Below are 20,401 nucleotides of genomic sequence, written 5' to 3' on the forward strand. Positions count from 1 at the left end.
TAGTATGTTTTTATTTGATGTTAGAGTATTTAACTCAATCTATCTTGAGTATATTTTTGTATGCTATAAGGTGGGCACATAAGTTGGTTTTTCCCCCTATTTAAAAAAAGCCAAATTACATTTATACATTGGTCCTTTCCTCCCCCCCCCTTTTTTTTTTGGTGTGTCTTTATCTTAATTTTTTATTTAGCATCTGTTCTTGAGCCATCTACTTTTTCCATTGGACTTACACTTTTATGTAATTAGTGGTTTTTTTTAATGAACTTTTATTTTGTTTAATGGTACTTAAAGTTTTAGTGGTGCTGGTTAAGAAAATTTTACAGTGCCGTAAAAATGTAGTTTAGTCTGAATTGTAAGGAACTCTTTGAAGGGAAGGGTGTTAACCTACTGCTTTATCTAAAGTTGCTTGAGTAATATGTTTCTCCTTAAAAAAAGAAGAGGGGGGGGGCCTCTTCTTTTAGAGAAAGAAACTTCAGGAAAGATGCTAGGAGAAAGGAAAGGCCCTTTTTCAGTTGTGTTTTGATGTTCATTTAGAGGTGAGATGAGACTTAATGACCAGTACAGCCTAAATTCCAGAACCTTTGTTGGGAAACAATTTAATCTTAGGAAAGCATAGCTCTAATTCCTTGTAATTCTGTTTCATTTTCCCTTAGAAAAACAAGAGTCTTACCTCGTGTCTGCAGGAATATGTGGTAGGACTGGAGACTTGAGGTTTTTGTGACTTCATGGTCTATGTGTTACAAATCACAGTATTATGTTCTTACCTGTATGGTAATAAGAACTATGGTCCACATATGGGAGAAGCTCAGCTTGAAAAGTCATAACATATCTTGGACCTAGAATAGTCTTCTTCAAATTAATTTCATCAAAGTGTTAGTAAATGTAATAGCATGTATGGTCAGTGTGCACATGTGTATATACTTAGAAATCATGTGGTAATGCTATGTTTGTGTTGTAAAAGCTAGTGCTACAAATAAGATAAAGATGAAATAAGCAATATTATAAAAATAGTTCACCTATTAACAGTGCAGAAACTTTCCACTCTCACTAAAAATATTGTCTTAATGCTTAGTTTTTAAGTGTTTAAAAACTTTATGCCATCCTGAATTGTGAGGAACAGTATACGTGTAGTATGTTTTACTGCTTCTAGTATAAGTGTCTACATAGTCTTGATACTAACGCTCTGGCAGATTTGTCAGATCTTACTAAGTGGTCATTTTACGTTGCAATTCGGGGGTCAAAGAGCTAGAACTAGGATGAGAAGTGTCAGGTCCCATTTTCTTGGCATGTGTTTGCCTTATTTAGCATTATCTTCTGTTTCTTCTGCAGCAGTCTTTTTCAACCATTTGTGTTTGAGGGCAGTTTAAACTAGATAGCTAAATTTGTCCACTTAATTGGGAAATATGAACTGTAATATGCTGAAAGTAAGTTAATTAATGAGGGCTTCACTTGTCAACTTCTTCCTCACCCTTCCCTCAGACCACCTAAGTAATGTGTGTGGTATGTGATGTGATCTAACGTACCAACTCAGTGAGTCCTCTCTGAAAGTACGTATTTATAAAAGCTGTTTTATCTCTGGACAAAATACATAGTTGTAATATTTTCTTCCCATACCCCATTGGATTATCTTGTGTGTACTCTGGGGAGACAAGTTGATAGAGAATTTTGGATTATTTGTAAAGTTGTGAGACACTGAGAAGAAATTGGGCTGAATTGTATCACTGTAGCAACCGCCAGAGAATCCTGATGGCATTTAAAGAATTGTAAATGTTGGGGATTTGGAATTGTAAAAGGATTTTTAAAAATACCTTTCAGCTTGACCTTTTAATGTTAACGCCTTAATTTCTTTCGTCAATAGAAATCTGAATGAAGTATAATTTGCTGAAGTAACCTACTTGTAAATCTGAAAAGATAAAGAAGTTGAAGTGTGTGTTAAATTGTTCTTGATCATAGTTACAAACATTGTGCTATGTTATCACAGCTGTTTGAGATGGACAACACTTTTACTGTATCATCATCAGATCCTCATCCCCCTCCTGCAACCCCTCCTTCACATTCTTTACCTTTATCTTCGTCTTCTACCTCATCTGGGACTAAAAAACAAAAGAGGACCCCCACGTATCAAAGATCTGTAAGTCAGGAAAACAGTCATCCCAGCTTATTTTGCTTTGTGTTAAGAGCATGACTTAAGAGGGCCGCTCACTTCGGTTGAAATAACCTGCAGACTCACTTTCTAACTTCCCTAGGCATTTCCTTCATCTTGAATCAGGAAAGATAAATTTAGTAGTTTAGGGTCTTGCTACTCAAAGTGAGTCCAAAAATCTAAAGCATTGGTATTAACCTTGGGAGCTTGTGAGAAGTAGAGAATCTCAAAACTCCTGCCCCCACTAACATCAGTATTTTGTATCTTAACCAGATTGCCAGGTAGTTGAAGTTTGGGAAGCCCTAGTTTAGAGTCAAATTGTAGAGGTAGGCCTTCTTAGTTTGAATCCTCTACCGTTTGACTTTGGCAGGTCATTTAACCTTTCTGTGTCTGTTACCTCATTGGTATGAAATGGTGATAATACTACTTTCTCGTGGGCTTTGTAAAAATTAAATGAGTTAATACATGGTAAACAGAGCAATGTCTAGCATGAAAGAACTAGAACTTAACCACCTACAGATTGGATGGCTTTGATCTGGCCATCTTATACACTGAACCTTTTTTGGGAAACCCAAGGGTTTATTATTTTAGAATTTGTCATTCTTTTTTTTCCTAGTGACAAATATTTTTATTAATAATGCCAAATTCACACTTAAAATGCTTATTAATAAGTCAAATTTTCAATGAAAGGGTCTAAAACTAGTAACAATGTGGATATGTTGCTGTCATAGTAAATTAGTTACAGACCTAACCTTTGCTAGGGATTTTGTCCTCTTTAATTCATCACTTACATTAATGAAATAATTTGTTTTTATAATTTTACTCAACGTAGAGTGAAATATCGAATGTGATACAGTATTTGATGATGTAAACAGGCTCCACTGCATTGTATTTAAATAGTTTTCACTGAAGACTTCTGTTTTGCTTTATGTGATCATAGAAGCAAATGGCAGTATTTAGAGATTGCATCAGTGTCTGAAATGGATGAAAAGATTTCTTTAAATATACCTGTGAAATGGTTAAAAATTTTTAGATTTGAAGAGCTTTTGTTGTCTTGGAGTTTTGTCTTAGAAAAATCCTGTTTTCCAACTCACTGTTTTGGCCTGTTTTCCATTGAAGAATCTAAGTATGCATTACTCTGATATTTTCTAGTTTGAAATAAGTATTGCATACAAGGTTTCTTTTGTTTTCATCTCTACTAATTTAAATAAATGCTTTCGGATGCATGGCTTACCAAATAGTATTAAGGTTTCTATTTAAGTTTCAAAGTCAATTTTAATTTCTCAAGGAAGTGTTCTGGTAGTTTGGGTTGCCATCCCTTGGATATCCCTTACCTTTCTCTGAAATTACTGTTTAGTAATTTAAAGTTAACATAAAAGCAGCTTTTACTTACGTAGTTGCTCTTTGCTGGTAAGTGAAAATCTACCATAAGTTGGGCCAGTTCCCTAAAATAAATGAAATTATGTCTTCTGAAATGGTTTATTAGCTAAATTAATATTTCAGTGATAAAATTTCATAAACTTTCCTTTACTTTTCTTTGCCTTTTTACATTAAAAATTTAGTGATTTGTTAATCGGACTTAACTGTGCTATGAAGATAATGTCCAGATCTGAATATTTTAAGTTCTTTTTCTTTTTAAAACAGATGAGCTTTGATCCAAACCTTCTCCATAACAATGGACACAATGGGTACCCTAATGGTACTTCAGCAGCACTGCGTGAAACTGGGGTTATTGAAAAACTGCTAACCTCTTACGGATTTATTCAGTGTTCAGAACGTCAAGCTAGACTTTTCTTCCACTGTTCACAGTATAATGGCAACCTGCAGGACTTAAAAGTAGGAGGTAATCTGTCATTGATTATCCTTTTTAAAATAATTCATCACACATTTCTCTTGCATGTCAACTTGCTCAAGACAGTGTTATATTTTTGGCCTTTTAGTTGTCCCAGTTACAGACTTGTGTCTCCATAAACCAGCAGAATTCTGATTTCTGTTGTGGTGTGTCTTTTGGGGGATGAAAGACTCACTGACTTTTAAAGATAGATTGAATTTTTTAAATATTTTTTTAAATAGATACTTGGAAGATCTAATTATTTTTCTCTATATTCATGACATTAGTTATATATTAGATTTTAAGCCAATGAAAATATTAAACTTTTATAATGTTAGTTTTGACTGTTTTACCAGGTAATACTTTTGGTAGTACCTGGGGGGAAAAAAAAAAAAGTCACCACTTAGACTGTTCATCTTGGCTTACACCATAGAAATCACTTCCACATATGAAAATGTATGGGTTAGTAGAAGACTGAAATTATAAGGTCTCAGTGTGTGTTTTTTAAAATATCTTTGGGGGGAATGTCAGAACAATAGTTAACATGAGTATTTGCATACTTAATACTCTAAACCCTACAAGAGCATTGTTTTGGTTAATCCTTATTTTGTGGATGAGGAAACCTGAGGTACAGAGAAGCTTAAGAAAAAAGAAAACTTGCCAAAAGTCATGATCTTTATATTGCCTCATTTGCAGTATATGTAAATGCTATGAAAATTAAGACTAAGGTATTCCTGTCTTCGTCTAAAGCAGTGGTTCTGAAGCATTAGTATGTATCAGAATAACCTGGAGAGCTTGTTTAAACACAAATTGCTGTACCTGGTGCCTAGAGTTTGTCTTTCAATGGGTCTGGAGTGGGGCCCAGGTATTTGCATTTTTTCTAAGCTCTCAGGTGATGCTGCTGATGCTGGTCCAGGAGCCACACTTTGAGAAATCACCGGTCTATAGCAACTCAAATGCTACGTTAAGTTTGGCTTGAAAGTGAGATACTATTTTGTCAAAATTAGTCCAACAAATACGATACTTACTTTATTTTAGATGATGTTGAATTTGAAGTATCATCTGACCGGCGGACTGGGAAACCCATTGCTGTTAAACTGGTGAAGATAAAACCAGAAATCCTTCCTGAAGAACGAATAAATGGACAAGTTAGTGGCTTTGATGCTTTGTGTTTTCTTAGGGCCCTGCATTTGCATATCTTTCACATTAGAAAAGGAAGATTCTCCCCATCTCCTCAGTTTGCACGCAAGAGAGCTATAGTATATAAAGATTATTATTTTAAAATTCTATCAGAAGCACTGGCATTTCTTGACCTCAATACAAAATATGGTCAAGACTCGATTTGGGTTTTTATATATAACCCTAAGTCTGTACTTACAGTCAGTTTACGTACTGTAAGTTTGAAAATTGGCAGCATGACATCCTCTTGTGGATCATACTAAAATGCATCCCTATGTATAGTATAGAGGATATTAAAATTCAGTTAATATTGCACAGTGCTGCTCCTGAAATGATTAGCAATGGAAATTTTTTTTTTTTTGACTGGTAGGTTGTGTGCGCTGTTCCTCACAACTTAGAGAGTAAATCTCCAGCTGCCCCGGGTCAGAGTCCAACAGGGAGTGTATGCTACGAACGTAATGGGGTAAACTTGTGTATTTTTCTTAAACCTTTGCCTGATCCACCATGTGATCTATAAGCGTACTTTAAAATTCAAAATAGAAAACGTAAGCTGCAGTTGATAAATTCAGTTTTAAATTTGGTTTCTAAGAGGCTTTCGAGTGCAGCATAATCAAAAACTTTAAAAAGAAAAAATCCTTAGGACTTCCAAGTGTCTTAGCTTGCCCAAGTGTGACCTTAGTTAGAACATTAAGGTAAAATGTTCCTTTTACTCGCTTTTTTGGGGGTTGTGGGAGGGGATCTTTTTTTCTGGTTCTTTTTAAGCACTAACTCCATCTTTTTTGTTTGGAATGCCTTATATAAAAATTGTTTTTTTTGAAATGTAACTACAGTCTCTGGGCAAATGCTTCCACGTGTGTAAGCTTTTTGAAGTTGGATTGCTGCTCAGCTGTGGACTCGCAGAAGTCATCAGCATCTTGGAGGGGAAGTGTGTGTTTATATGAATAAAATGATGTACTTGTTATAAAGCATTTTTAAGAAATTTGGCTTAAAATGCCAGTTTAAGAGGTATTTAATGAAGTAAATCACAGTATACAGAGAACTCTGTGCATCCTGCCAATATAGTAATAATAATTTATTAATTCACAGGAAGTGTTTTATCTGACTTACACCCCTGAAGATGTCGAAGGGAATGTTCAGCTGGAAACTGGAGATAAAATAAACTTTGTAATTGATAACAATAAACAGTAAGTTCTTTTTTCTACTTAAGTTGGGGTTTTTTGTTTTTGTTTTTTTGTCCACCCCCTCCAATAAGAAGAAGAAATTTGAAATGAGTTAAAAACCTAACTTGTAAATGTGGATAATTTTAATGATAATTTTCATGATCTTTTAAACTTCATTAAGCATTTGAGGGTCTATTCTATGATGGGCACTGTGCAGATGTCAAAAATAGGAATATAATTAAAATATGGTCAGAGCTTTCAAAGAGCTGTTTCAGAAGTCAGAAGTTTTGAGGGAAGGGTACAAAGTCACTAGGGAGATGAGAGGGGGTGAAAAAGCATTCTGAGTAGAAGTATCATTTTGAGGAAATGGCCAAAAGTTTGCGTTGATTGAATTGACTAAATCATTGGAAGATGAAGTTTGAGCTTTATCCCATAGTCCTAGGACTCTTTGAAGGATTTTAAGTGGGTGGAAGCAGGGATGGAGGGGTGATCAGTTTAGATCATTGAAAGTCATGGAGATGGTAGACATTTGGACAGTAGGAGTACTCCAGGCAGTGACATGAGAGTTAATATGCAAGATGAAGATCTAACATACTAATATGGTTAGGCCAGGTGTCAGGGGTGGTCAGGTGGGGAAGTCAAGCCACACTGAGAAGATAGAATCAAGTTTTGTGATTGATGAGGTAGAGGGGTATATTGGAATTAATGAGAGGGGAGTCCCAAATGCCACTTCTCTGGCTACTAGGCAGATGGTGATCTTATTAACCAGACTAAGATCTTATTAACCAGACTAAGAAGATACAGAAGAAAGTATTAAGTGTGGGAGAATTCTACTTATTTTGGCATTTTGACTTTGAGGTGTCTGGGTATATCTAGGTGAAGCTACTGAACATGTAGTTGTATGTATAAGTCTGAAACAAGCTAGTAATAGGATATACAGCTGTGAAATTCATCAGCATAAGCAGTTTAAGGAAAGTGTAGTTAAGTCCAGGGATAATTATTATTTTTTTTTAAAGATTTTATTTATTTGAGAGAAAGAGAGAATGAGAGAGAGCACGAGAGGGAAGGAGGGTCAGAGGGAGAAGCAGACTCCCTGCTGAGCAGGGAGCCCGATGTGGGACTCGATCCCAGGACTCCAGGATCATGACCTGAGCCGAAGGCAGTCGCTTAACCAACTGAGCCACCCAGGTGCCCCCAGGGATAATTATTTTTATAAGAGTACAGAAGGAAGTTAAAAGGAAGTTGGAAAAAATGCTAGGAATGCACTTTCCAACAGCACAGAGAAAGCAAAGTCCCAAGAGCATGTACAGAATTATTAGCCCTGAACCTTACCTCTTGTAAGACTTTAGTCTATTCGTTTTAAGGAATCAGATGGAGGGGCGCCTGGGTGGCTCAGTTGGTTAAGTGTCAGACTCTTGATCTCAGCCCAGGTCATGATCAGAGGGTCTGGGCCGACATCAGGCTCCATGTCAGTCTCCGTGCCCAGCTGAGATCCTGCTCCTCTCCCTCTGCCCCTCCCCCCCTCGTACATGCTCTCTTGCGTGTACGGTCTGTCTTTTAAATAAATAAATCTTTAAAAAATAAAAGGACTCAGATTGAGTTGGTCGGTATGTTACTAGTTCCAGTCTAAAGGCCTCAATCTGATCTCAGGAAGCGCAGGAATAGGGCTTGAGTTTAAAGGTGGAGCCAATGAAAGGGCTTTATTTAACATTTATTAAGTTTGTGTGTGTCAAGCACTTGTACTAAATACTTTATGTATTTAGTTAATCCTGAGAACAGCTGAGAACAGCTTCACCTGATGTCATCTATAAAATTGAGGTACGTTCTCATAAAGTTAAAGTGACTTGCCTGAAGTCATAGAGCCTTGAAATAGCAGATATTTGAACCCCAGTCTGGCTCTAAAGCCTTTCACTGTAGTTAAGTTGTAAAGGCAGGTAGGATTTTTCCAGTGCCTTCATTATCCTGTTAATTTTTGAAATAAAAAGCACAATTGGGTTATAGTTTGTCCATGAAAAATTAAGGGAAGTAATTGCTTAGTCTGCAGCTTTTCTTAAAACAACTACACCAACAGTCTGTACCATCTTTAAAATGAAGTCAGTTTCACATTGTTGCTGCTCAAAGATGGGGACAGGGTAATATGTGGTGCCTAATTGGTTTTCCTTGAAGGTGAGTGTCATTTTTAGAGTGTCGAAAATTTCTCCTTTAATCACTGCATTTACTCAGCTTTCTTTTATGGCTGTTTAATCAGAAATAATTGATGGGATAGCTGCTAAATTCAGCACTCATTGAAGACAGGGACCATCTCTTATTAATCTCTGTATCCCCAGTACCTTTGTTTGTAGCATATAATATCTACTCAAATGTTTATCCAAGAAATGACCTCCCTAAAACTTTAGATTCCCCATCTTTGGTTGCATTCAACTTGTGATTTTATTTCTTTTGTTGCAATAGAAAAGCATAGAGTGTCCATGATACTCTTTTAAGAGTCTAAGAGGAAAATGGTACATACGTGTGTGTCCAGTTTAGAAGGCTAGGGAATTTGAGCAAAAATCCTTTACATATGAAGCCATATGAAAAGGATCATGTGCCCTAAACTACATTTGCTCTTCATGTTGACATAAAATTCTTGAGGCCTCAGAAAACTAGTTTGTTTCTCTGGACTCATCATACCTAACCAAACCAATGCATTTTTCACCCCTCTTCGATTCCCCCCCCCACCCCACCCAATTATTCCTTTCTAGTACTGGTGCTGTAAGTGCTCGTAATATTATGCTGTTGAAAAAGAAACAAGCCCGCTGTCAGGGAGTAGTTTGTGCCATGAAGGTAAGTGTCATCAAATATGAGAAACTTGAGGTTTTTTTCTTTGACTACTTTTAGTATCCAAGAACCTTTTGTTTTTTCTCTTTATCTTCCCTTTAAAAATATTTCACTGTTAACATCAGAAGAAATCTCTTAAAATTCCTTGGTTACTAATTCATTATGTTCTTTAAAATGGGCCATGTAATTGGTAACTGTTAATATTAGACCTAACCAAATATATTGTTTCCGGTACAGTATAATTTTATGAAAAGGCTTATTGATTGCAAATTGTAATCATAAGTATGTACACTTAAAAGTACCTAACGTTCCTATTACTTTTTGGGTTTTGCTTGTTTGTCTTTAGGAGGCGTTTGGCTTTATTGAAAGAGGTGATATTGTAAAAGAGATATTCTTTCACTATAGTGAATTTAAGGGTGACTTAGAAACCTTACAGCCTGGAGATGACGTGGAATTCACGATCAAGGACAGAAATGTAAGATAGTTGACTAACTTGATCTTTGGCCTTCTTTTAAGATCAGAAATGAATTAAATTTTTAGAAAACACTTGAAATGATTCCCCCCCTTTTGTGATTTAGGGTAAAGAAGTTGCAACAGATGTCAGACTATTGCCTCAAGGAACAGTCATTTTTGAAGATATCAGTATTGAACATTTTGAAGGAACTGTAACCAAAGTAATCCCAAAAGTACCCAGTAAAAACCAGGTAAGTAGTCCTTTTCAGGAGCGTTTTCTTTTGTCTCATCAGTAGTAGAATAATTTGGTATACAGAAATTTTACTCGATTAATGTAATTTTATGATGGTGGAACAATTGTGTGTGTGTGTGTGTGTGTGTGTGTGTGTGTGTGTGTGTGTGTGTGTAATATATATATAATTAAACTGAGAAACCAGTGATGTATCCACGAATATGTTTTATTTTTTACTGGGTGATAAGGACAAAGGGACAAAACTGCTGGTTAAATTGGAAAACCAGTTTGGGTGTACGTTTATTGGGGTTCTCTCCTAGGCCCCCCGCCCCCGCATTTGTTTTCATTTGTGTGGGAGGTAAGGTGAGGAGAGGAGACTAGTGGTGTCATTGCTAAAGAAACGTGAAACATAAAAGACTTGAAATTCTTTTCCTTAAATAAAATATCTTTGTGTCAGAGTGAAGGTTCTTAACTGCAATGTTGTGATTTTATGATTGTATCATGTGACCATAGAACACAGCTTTCAAATTGGACTTATGTTATCAACATCTTTTTTCTCTGTAGGGAACTGTTTATTATAAATAACATGGGTTTGCTGTGTGTTCTTCTTGTTTGACTTAGAACTAGGAAGGATGAGAAATCTCCAGCTAAAATAGTTTTTCCTTCTCATCAGAATGACCCATTGCCAGGACGCATCAAAGTTGATTTTGTGATTCCTAAAGAACTTCCCTTTGGAGACAAAGATACAAAATCCAAGGTGACCCTGCTGGAAGGCGACCATGTTAGGTTTAATATTTCAACAGACCGACGTGACAAATTAGAACGAGCAACCAACATAGAAGTTCTATCAAATACGTTTCAGTTCACTAATGAAGCCAGAGAGATGGTAAGTGTTGGATATTATTTGATACTTGTGTTCATCATGGGGGTCAATGGTATATTCAAACTTGTAATGCTGTACTGAGTTTTTAAGGTAATGACGACATTGGGCAGTTACCTTGTTAAGTGATTAAGAACACAGATGTTTGAGTCAGTCTGGGTTTGATATCTGACTCTGCCAGTTATCTTGGAGTAGATGTGAAAAATTTTTATTTTTTTAAGATTTTATTTATTTATTTGAGAGAGAGCATGAGAAGGGGGGGAGGGTTAGAGGGAGAAGCAGACTCCCTGCTGAGCAGGGAGGGAGCCTGATGCGGGACTCGATCCGGGACTCCAGGATCGTGACCTGAGCTGAAGGCAGTTGCTTAACCAACTGAGCCACCCAGGTGCCCCTGAAAAAGTTTTAGAAAAGGAAACGTGTACAGGATGATTTCTAAGATCTTTTGAGAGTCGGTGATTCTCCGGACTGAGAAAATTCAAGTCTATCATTGTAGAAAGTAGATTTTCCCAAACTGTTCCATAAAATATTTAGTAAACACTGGGTAAAACAAAGTTAAATAGGTTTTGGATTTTTTGGGCTTTGCAAATTCTTTTAAATGGATATAAATCCAGAAATGACATATACCAGAATTGTTTCCAAATGTATTTTACAAGCTTGGTTTTCATAAATTAACTTTCTCAGATGTAATTCATAGTTCTGTTGGGGGTCATAACGTGTTGTGTATCTCAGTGCTGTCAGTGGAACTGGGTACATTCAGTGGAAATTTAAGTTTCTCTAAACATTTACCTTTGGAGATCTGATCTTATTTGACACTTGCAGTGTGCTTTTAACTTTAAAAATTTTGAGAACCAAATGAATGATTTTTTTAAGAACTTCTCAGGTAGCATCTATTTTGCTTTTTATAGTATGGACTACATCGTAGAGTATCTTGGCAGTCATTAAGATATAGCAAGGATTAAATGTCAGAATATTGTTTGTGCTATATTCAGAACTGGTTATAGAATCATCAGTAATGATGTAAATCAGTATGCAATATATAAGTCATTGGTAGGTTGATAATAATTGTCTCAGTAAACATTTGAGTACCTGCCGTGTGCCAGTTAACTCTGGATATAATCCCCTCACAGAGCTGATAATTTAGTAAAGGGGGGCGTGAGAAATAAAAAATGACTTCCTGTATTTATCCTTTAGACCTAAATCTTAAGCCTTTCCTGTGCCTAAACTCACATAAAATTTTTTAAGATAGAGACTAAAAAGTTGCTTTTAGTTGACTTCGGAAGTATTTGAAGTATTAGTGTATAGATTTTTAAAATTTCTGGATGTTGTCATAAAGCTTGGGCCTTATTTGGAATCTTCGATTCTACCAGTTATTTAGCTGTGTGCTTTGGACAAACTGCTTAACCTCCCTCAGCCTCAATTTCCTCATCTTGCAAAACGGTAGTAATACCAAGTTCACAGATTTGAGAATTAAAAGGAATACATTGTGTGCATGTTTACTTTCCAATGCAATAGTTTTTTCTGTGCATACCGGCCAAGGAGTAGCATCTCACACAATTGCTTAGAGGTTAATTTACTGAAAGACTGAAAGCAATGAGTTTGTATTTAAATGGAGAAATTAAAATGTAGATACAGAATTTGGGTCATTAATATAGAGAATTCCTAATGAATTCAACTTTGATGCTTCCAAAGTTGAGTGTTGTTTTCTTGACAAGCTTCACAGCCAGTGAAAATATTATCTGGATTTCAGGGTGTAATTGCTGCCATGAGAGATGGTTTTGGTTTCATCAAGTGTGTGGATCGTGATGCTCGTATGTTCTTCCACTTCAGTGAAATTCTGGATGGGAACCAGCTCCATATTGCAGATGAAGTAGAGTTTACTGTGGTTCCTGTGAGTAGTTTTTGAGAAAAGAATGGGATGGTTTTTTTGGTGCTTCATTTTTCAGTTTAAAGTTACTTTTGTTTATCATTTGTAGGATATGCTCTCTGCCCAAAGAAATCATGCTGTTAGGATTAAAAAGCTTCCCAAGGGCACGGTTTCATTCCACTCCCATTCAGATCATCGTTTTTTGGGCACTGTAGAAAAAGAAGCCACTTTCTCCAACCCTAAAACCACTAGCCCAAATAAAGGCAAAGAAAAGGTAAGTTTTACATGATCAAGATGATTTGTGTAGTTTTGTTTTAAGGTTTGTTTATTTTAGAGAGAGGTGTGTGGGGGTGGTGGTGAAAGGGGCTGAGGGAGAGGGAAAAGAAGCAGACTCCGAGTTGAGCATGGGACCTGATGCAGGGCTCGATCTCACACCCTGAGATCATGACCTGAGCTGAAATCAAGAGTCGGATGCTTAACTAACTAAGCCACCCAGGCGCCCATGATATATGTAGCTCTTTATTAGTCTGCTTCAAGGAAACCACTGTCCACACAATAATGGAGTTAAGTATTGTCTCTTTTGGAATTCTCTGTAATATTAACAGTGATGAACTAATCTAAAAGGTTTTTTAATCTCAGCGTTATTGACTTTGGAGGTGGGTGGCTGTTCTGTGCATTGTTGGCTGTTTTGCAGCATCCCTGGGCTTTTCCCACTAGAGACCATTATCTTTCTTCTCCCCCTCTCTGACAGCCAGAAGTGTTGCCAGATACTGCCAGATGTCCCAGAACCACTCCTGGTTGAGAATCGCTCATCTAAAATGATAGTACTTGTCTTCCAAAGCAGTTTAAAACTTTCAGATTTTGGTAGACTCAGTTCCCACATTTGAACTCCATTTATTGACTAGTTCACTGACTAGAGAGATAAAGCTGTCTAGTCTAACATGGCTTTTGCTCTCAAGTAGATAATAAATTGGGAGTTGTATAGAAGCAGGTAATTCATACAAAATATAAAATGTTGCCATAAACGGTCAATAAGAGTGCTGTGGTGAAAATGAATTCTAAGTTGGGGGGGTCTGGGATGGTTTCACTAAGGCACTGACATTTAATAGGTAGAGATAAATGAGGAAAGGACATTCCTCACAGAATAGAGGTACAAATAAAAATCAGGGTTTCTTTAGAAAACACTAAGTATTAAATAGGAAGATAGGGTTTTTCTTTGATGGGGCCTAATAAGGGTGAAAAATCAGGATACAGCTAGATTAAGAAGGTTTGATTGCTACTCTAAAGACTTTAGACATTGTTCTGTACTCAGAAGATTTCTTTTGGAAAGCGTCATCAGAAATGTACTTCAGGATCGCTTCTCGGCCTTTTGGCTAAGATCAAGTGTAGAAATGTACTTCAGGAAGAAATGGCAATAGTGTAAACCCTAGATGGGAGTGGAGAAAGGCAAAAGATGAAGAGGCCTAATAAGACATTTAGATAGGCCTTGAAGCGGGGGACAGAGATCATGAATGTAGACCAGAGAGAAGGTAATGTAATTTTAGAAATAACTAGGAGCCTGTTAAGAGTGGAATATTATTTTATTTATTAGCACCGGGGCGGGGTGGGGGGAACAGGGCGGGGCGCAGGGGTTGGAGGGAGAGGGAGAAGTAGACTCCCTGCTGAGCAGGGAGCCAATGCGGCTTGGTCCAAGGACCCTGGGATCATGACCTGAGCTGAAGGCAGACACTTAACTGACTGAGCCACCCAGGCGTCCCAAGAGTAGAATAGCATCTTGTTTACCATTTATTTTGTAACTTAGGAAATCACTTCGCCTCTGAGCTTAAGTTTTTAAACAAAAAATCAGTCTATTTCATTGAAAAAGCTCTCACAGGGCCTGGCCCATAGTAGGAATTTCCCAAGTGCTGCTGTTAAAAATAATAAAAACAAAAGAAAACCATTGGGGATTATTTTTAATGGTTTTTAGCTCTTGGAAGCCCTGCTTCCCAAATGGCTCTGGCAAAACTGACTTGATCAAGACAGCCTTTGTATGAGACTTTTCTGCCCTTTTGTTGTTTTTTTTCTTCTTGGCCAACACTGGACCCTAGTGAGTCCTTCTGTCATTGTGCTTATTTATAATAGTGTATTACACTTGTTCATGAATCTGTGTTCTCTGCTAAACTGGGCTCTTCATGAACAGGGATTGTCTTATCTCTATTTCCTATACTTGCTATCGAGTATGTTGTCAGATAATGACTGGATTGAGGTTAATGGGTTAGAGTTGAGAGCAAAATCAAATGCTGAGATTTTGAGTGTGGTTGACTTGCAAAAGAGTCAGGGTCAAACCTGAATTCGCTGACCTCCTTATTCATTTAACCAAAGTCAGATTCTTAGCATCATTTTGTATTGGCTGTATAACTTTGGTCAAGTTTATTTTAACTTCCTAAGACTTTCCTGATAGAGATAAGAGTAACTTTGAAGATGGTTTTATCATAACATTAAATTTGGTAATATAAAGTGCCTAACATAATGTCTGATAGAAGTTAAATGTTCAGTATGATTATATAGCAGTTGTACAAGGAATATGAATGATAAAAGAGTAGAAATTAATTGGTTTTGAATATTAGTAATTGGTAATATATTCTGGAGCTTAGGAAAGGAGGGATGTGGGCAGTAATCCCTATAGGAATGATTTGAAACCATAGGAGCAGTGTTAACTTACGTAGTTGCTGTATAGTGTTGTTCACTGTATGATTCTATGTGGCATATCTGAAATTTCTTAAGACTTTTGAAAAGCTAATCTTTCTGGTATTCAACAGTGATTTAAGTGTTACTTTGGAAACATTGGTATAATCGCCTGTTTGAATATCACATGCTCTGAACTGTGCTAGATCCTATACCAAATTAAATTCTTGTTCATTAGTTAAATACATTTCATACAAAACACTACAAGGTACTATGGGAGATTCAGAATAGGTGATAGAAAAGCTTCTTGCCCTACAGAATTTCCACTTTGTTAAAAATACATGCTCAGTTTAATTGCTGATGGTCTATGAGAAGTATAGAATGAGTGTGTGGTAAATTTTCAACAAGCTTTCCCTCAACAACAAAAATTAGGTTCTTGAGACTAAAAGACCTAGTTACAGCAGTTTGAGTCAGTCCTGGTTTAAGGCAAGACCACATTTTAACCACGTTTTATTCATATAAAAGATCTTTTACTGTTAGGGAAACCTAGAATAGGATATTTCTACAGCTGTGCCAGTTCTTTAGCTCAGGGGTCTGCAAAAACTGTAGCTGCTTTATTGCCTTTTTCTTGATTCTTTTCATTGTATTCTGTCTCTTTTTTAGGAGGCTGAGGATGGTGTTATTGCTTATGATGATTGTGGGGTGAAATTGACTATTGCTTTTCAAGCCAAGGATGTGGAAGGATCTACTTCTCCTCAAATAGGAGATAAGGCAAGATAATTCTGTTTATTTGAGAGGAGGGTTAAAGGTTGTCATCTTAATTATAAGTCTTGCACAGTGGTTTCTTTCTAATTTTATCAAATTTTGCTAAAATTGCTTTGTGCTTATGAGGTTAATATAGGAACAGCTTCCCATTTAAAAGCAGTTTATTCAATTAGAAGAGGGTCTAGGAAGCCCTTTGTTAAAGCTTTTTGAGAAGTCAGTATTTAAACATTAGCTAAGATATGCCTAAGTCAGTTAGATAAAAGTAATAATATTACAAGCTAAAACAGCCACCGAAACATTATCAAAGTAAAATCACACCAAAGATTCTGTATTGCTGTGCATTTTTCTCATACTTAACATTGTCTGGTTTTCTGATAGCCCTGCTTTAGAGAAATTGAGAATATATAAGGAATAAATACACACTGGAGAACAAAACTTGATCCCTTATGAAAAGTGGAATGAGACATAGAAGTGTTAGTTTTGGTGAAAATATATTCCATCAGAGTATTTAACACAAAGGATATTTGGAATGGAAAACATGGTCTGGGGAAGTTAATAGGTCCTGAGGTAAAGAGCTTGTAAGACATGGTATTAATGAACATCCTTATTTTTCACAGGTTGAATTTAGTATTAGTGACAAACAGAGGCCTGGACAACAGATTGCAACTTGTGTGCGACTTTTAGGTCGTAATTCCAACTCCAAGAGGCTCTTGGGTTATGTGGCAACTCTGAAGGATAATTTTGGATTTATTGAAACAGCCAATCATGATAAGGAAATCTTTTTCCATTACAGGTGAGGAATGCCTTGTAGAACTTAGAGCTTACTATCCGTTCTTTGGTTTGGGAGTCTAAAACATTTAGTATTGGGTGGTTATATATTTTTTACATCCAAATCTCACATCGGTAAAATTATGGCAATGTATAAACAAAAGTTAATTGTATAGAGAACATGTGGCCAAAAGATAAAGGCCTGTACCTGCTTTGAACATTGGAGGAGAACTTTTCTGCTTAGGTGAAAGAATACGTTACATATGTTGCTACCAGAGAATTGTACATCTGATTTGGTGTTCTAATATAGCATAGTGTTAGTTAAGGGTGTGGACTCTTAGACGGTTCAGGTTTAAATCCAGACTCTGCCACCTAATTAACCTCCTGGTATCTTAGTTTCATTGTCTTGAAGCTGGGGAAAATGGTAACCTCTTAATGGGTTGTTTCTGAGGATTAAAAGAGTCAGTGCCTATAATGTGCTTAATACAGTATCCAGCATAAGTAAGCACACCATGAATGTTGTTATAGAAGAAATAAAATTTATTTGCTACTCTTGATAATTGTGGTGATTGCTTATTCAAATGTTTCCTTTCTTCCCAGTGAGTTCTCTGGTGATGTTGATAGCTTGGAACTGGGGGACATGGTTGAGTACAGCTTGTCCAAAGGCAAAGGCAACAAAGTCAGTGCAGAAAAAGTGAACAAAACACACTCAGGTAATGAATTGTGATTTCTACTTACTCAGTCTCTGCTTTTGATATGAAATAAGGGGTAGTATGCAAGAGGGAGCAAAAACCCAATCATTCTAGATTAGTGGTCCCCCAGGTATGATCCAGCAGCATCACCTGGCCACTTATTAGAAATAATAAGTTCTCTGACCCCATCCTAGACCTACTAAAGTCAGGACAGGCAATCTGTTTTAATAAATACTTTAGATAATTCTGATGTCTACTCAAGTTTGAGAACCACTAGATAGATGGTTTAGGTCATTGGCTTTATGCTTATTTTCAATTTAATATTTCTTTCTTAAAAAATAACTCCAAGATGTGATATCCATGGGGATGGGGAGAGAGGCATTCCTCTAGGAGACTTTTGGAGAAGGAGTCTAATATGAAAAATAATGGGAACTTAAGAAAATTGTTGCTATTTAGGATCTCTAACTTTTAAAAAACCTGCAGCTTTTGGCTTTCATCTCAGTTCCCCAAGTAACACTTTTTCTTGGTGAGACCTAGAGAAAGGACAGCCGTGAATGTTCATTTCAATTCTGTAAATATCTAAGTGCATGCTCTGTTTTAGGTACTGGGGATATAGCAGTGAAGAAATCAGACAAATCCCTGCCTTTGTTGAGTTGTTTTTTGTTTTTGTTTTTTTAGTTTGTATTATGTATTTACGGGCAAACAAGATGAGTAAAATATTGTGTGTAGTATGTTTAGAGATATAGTAATATATGTTATTAAGATTAAAATAAAGGAGGCGCCTGGGTGGCTCAGTTGGTCAAGCCTCTGCCTTTAGCTCAGGTCATGATCCCAGGGTTCTGGGATCGAGTCCAGCATCAGGCTCCCTGCCTCACAGGGAGCCTGCTTCTCCAAACTCTGCCCTCCCCCCATTTAAAAAGAAAAAAGATTAAAATACAGGGAAGTATATAAGTGTTGGGGTTGCCATTTTAGAAACCAGGGAAGGCATCCACTAAAAGTGATATTTGGTCACCTAGAAAAGATGAAGAGAACAAGACGTGTTTTAAATATAAATACTTGCTAATTCCTTAAACAAATTAACTTTCTTTATTTTAAAGGTAGTTTAGAAATATTTCAAGAGTAGCAGACAAGCAGTCAGCCCTCTAACATTTGTTGCAATGATTTTTGCTTTTCCTCTGGAATAGAGTTAAAATTGTTGAGTAAGAGTTATAACATGCTTTTGTTTTGTAGTGAATGGCATTACTGAGGAAGCTGATCCCACCGTCTACTCTGGTAAAGTCATTCGCCCCTTGAGGAGTGTTGATCCAACACAGACTGAGTACCAAGGAATGATTGAGATTGTGGAGGAAGGTAAGAGCAGCCCTATCAGATGGTTGGAAATTTGTTTTTACTTTCACATGACTACTTTGAACGTTTTAAAATACGTTGGTGTTGTTGCAGTTGTTTTTTGCTTCCTTAAAAACTGAAATTAAGGAAAAGTGACTCTACCCCACCCCCATCTCTTGGATTTTATTTTTATATGCTTTGGAAATTAGATCAGCCTGGGTTTATATTGTGAACAAATGATAGGTGGGGAACTGAGTTATATTGAAATAGACTGAGAATAAAATCTCACACTAACAATAGGCATCTAATGTGTGATAATCAGATATTCACATTGACTGTGTTTAGTACAATTTTATAGTTTTCCTGTATTCTCATTATTTACATGAGTATTAACAAATTTTCTTAAGTAGCATTCACTTGTATGAACATTTTTGCTTTCTGTAAAAGTACTGTATAAATTCCTTAATAGCTAGGGTTCCATGTGGATCCTACTATGTGTCTCTGGGCCAGAGTGCTCTATATTTTTCATTTTATGTTTTTTTCCTCCCCATCTTCAATAATTCTCTTGAGTTCTGGTGCCACCCCTTACCCCCAGCAAAAGACAACTTTGGGGGTGCCTGGGTGGCTGAGGTCATGAGATCGAGCCCCAAGTTGGGCTCTACTCTCAGTGTGGAGTCTGCTTGAGCTTCTCTCTCCCTCTCCCCGTCCCACTCATGTACGCGAGCTCTCTCAAATCTTAAAAAAAAGACTACTTTGTGCATAAAATAAGTGTGCAACAGGAATGGTAGTAGGAACCATTGGACGATTAGTACAGCTAAGTCACCATAATGATGGGGTTGATGAGAGGGTTTGAATTTCCAACCAAAGATGATAGCTTGGCTCACAAAGAGAATAAATCTTGTGTCATGTAGGAGTCAAAGAGCATGAAGTGGGGAAGGACAGGTCATTTGAGAGAAAGAAATGAACCTTGATAACATGTTCCTTTTACCACCTAAGGTCCTTAGGGGTTTGTTTTACATACTCCTAAGTATCTCCCACCATCTCCCCCCACCCCCCTGCCACACCAATGCCCCTCCAAGTAGGAATAGATTTTACAGCAAATCAAGCTTTTAATCACTCCTTTTGTTAATTCAGAGCTAATTCATATTTAAAATAAACTTACTTTGTTCTACTTTCCCACCTTTACTAACAGTGGTGGTTATTAAACACAGTTTTGTTTTGTTTTTAAGTCACTCAGTATAAATCTGGCCTTTTTGCAAATCAGTATTTTAAACCAATGCCATGATTATACCATACTCCTAAAAGGACCCTAAAAACTAAAGGGCTGAGCAGTTTACTGAATTGCCCTTCTTCCTCCTCTGTAACATGCCACTTCTTTTTGTTTCCCAGTCCCCAATCCACTTATTCTTCAACACTGGCTCTAGGATACAGTCCAAAGCAAGGATTTTATGGAAAAGGAAACTTGACTGAAATCTGTAAGCCTAGAGGTTTTTGAGACTAGACACAGGTCACATTTTCCTACTTGTTGGTGAGAATAGCTCTTTTATTCACAAATACAACAACTCTGTATTAAAACCATGGACTTTGAAGTAGGGCAGGCCTAGATCTGAACACCAGCTCTTCCACT

The 20,401-nt window shown here is 36.8% G+C and overlaps 1 protein-coding gene across 7 annotated transcripts in view; it reads left to right on the forward strand.

Moving 5' to 3' along the window:
- Positions 1–20,401, forward strand: part of CSDE1 (cold shock domain containing E1) — a 40,385-nt gene that overhangs the window by 14,753 nt on the left and 5,231 nt on the right. The window contains exons 3-17 of one of the 7 annotated variants that reach the window (XM_073896095.1): positions 1,982–2,131; positions 3,788–3,986; positions 5,013–5,122; positions 5,524–5,616; positions 6,240–6,337; positions 9,055–9,136; positions 9,477–9,605; positions 9,709–9,834; positions 10,489–10,701; positions 12,443–12,583; positions 12,669–12,833; positions 15,887–15,994; positions 16,606–16,781; positions 17,357–17,469; positions 18,679–18,798. In XM_073896095.1, the coding sequence (XP_073752196.1) occupies positions 1,991–2,131; positions 3,788–3,986; positions 5,013–5,122; positions 5,524–5,616; positions 6,240–6,337; positions 9,055–9,136; positions 9,477–9,605; positions 9,709–9,834; positions 10,489–10,701; positions 12,443–12,583; positions 12,669–12,833; positions 15,887–15,994; positions 16,606–16,781; positions 17,357–17,469; positions 18,679–18,798 (2,014 nt within the window). In that variant the 5' untranslated portion in view covers positions 1,982–1,990. Of the gene's footprint in view, positions 1–1,975; positions 2,132–3,787; positions 3,987–5,012; positions 5,123–5,523; positions 5,617–6,239; positions 6,338–9,054; positions 9,137–9,476; positions 9,606–9,708; positions 9,835–10,488; positions 10,702–12,442; positions 12,584–12,668; positions 12,834–15,886; positions 15,995–16,605; positions 16,782–17,356; positions 17,470–18,678; positions 18,799–20,401 lie in introns of those variants that run through there. The other 6 variants (XM_073896093.1, XM_073896094.1, XM_025872496.2 and 3 more) reach the window with 6 other exon arrangements.

This window comes from Callorhinus ursinus, unplaced genomic scaffold, assembly GCF_003265705.2.
Source record: "Callorhinus ursinus isolate GAN/ISIS: 27379988/994484 unplaced genomic scaffold, GSC_fseal_2.0 scaffold9, whole genome shotgun sequence".
In the NCBI taxonomy this organism is placed as follows: domain Eukaryota; kingdom Metazoa; phylum Chordata; class Mammalia; order Carnivora; family Otariidae; genus Callorhinus; species Callorhinus ursinus.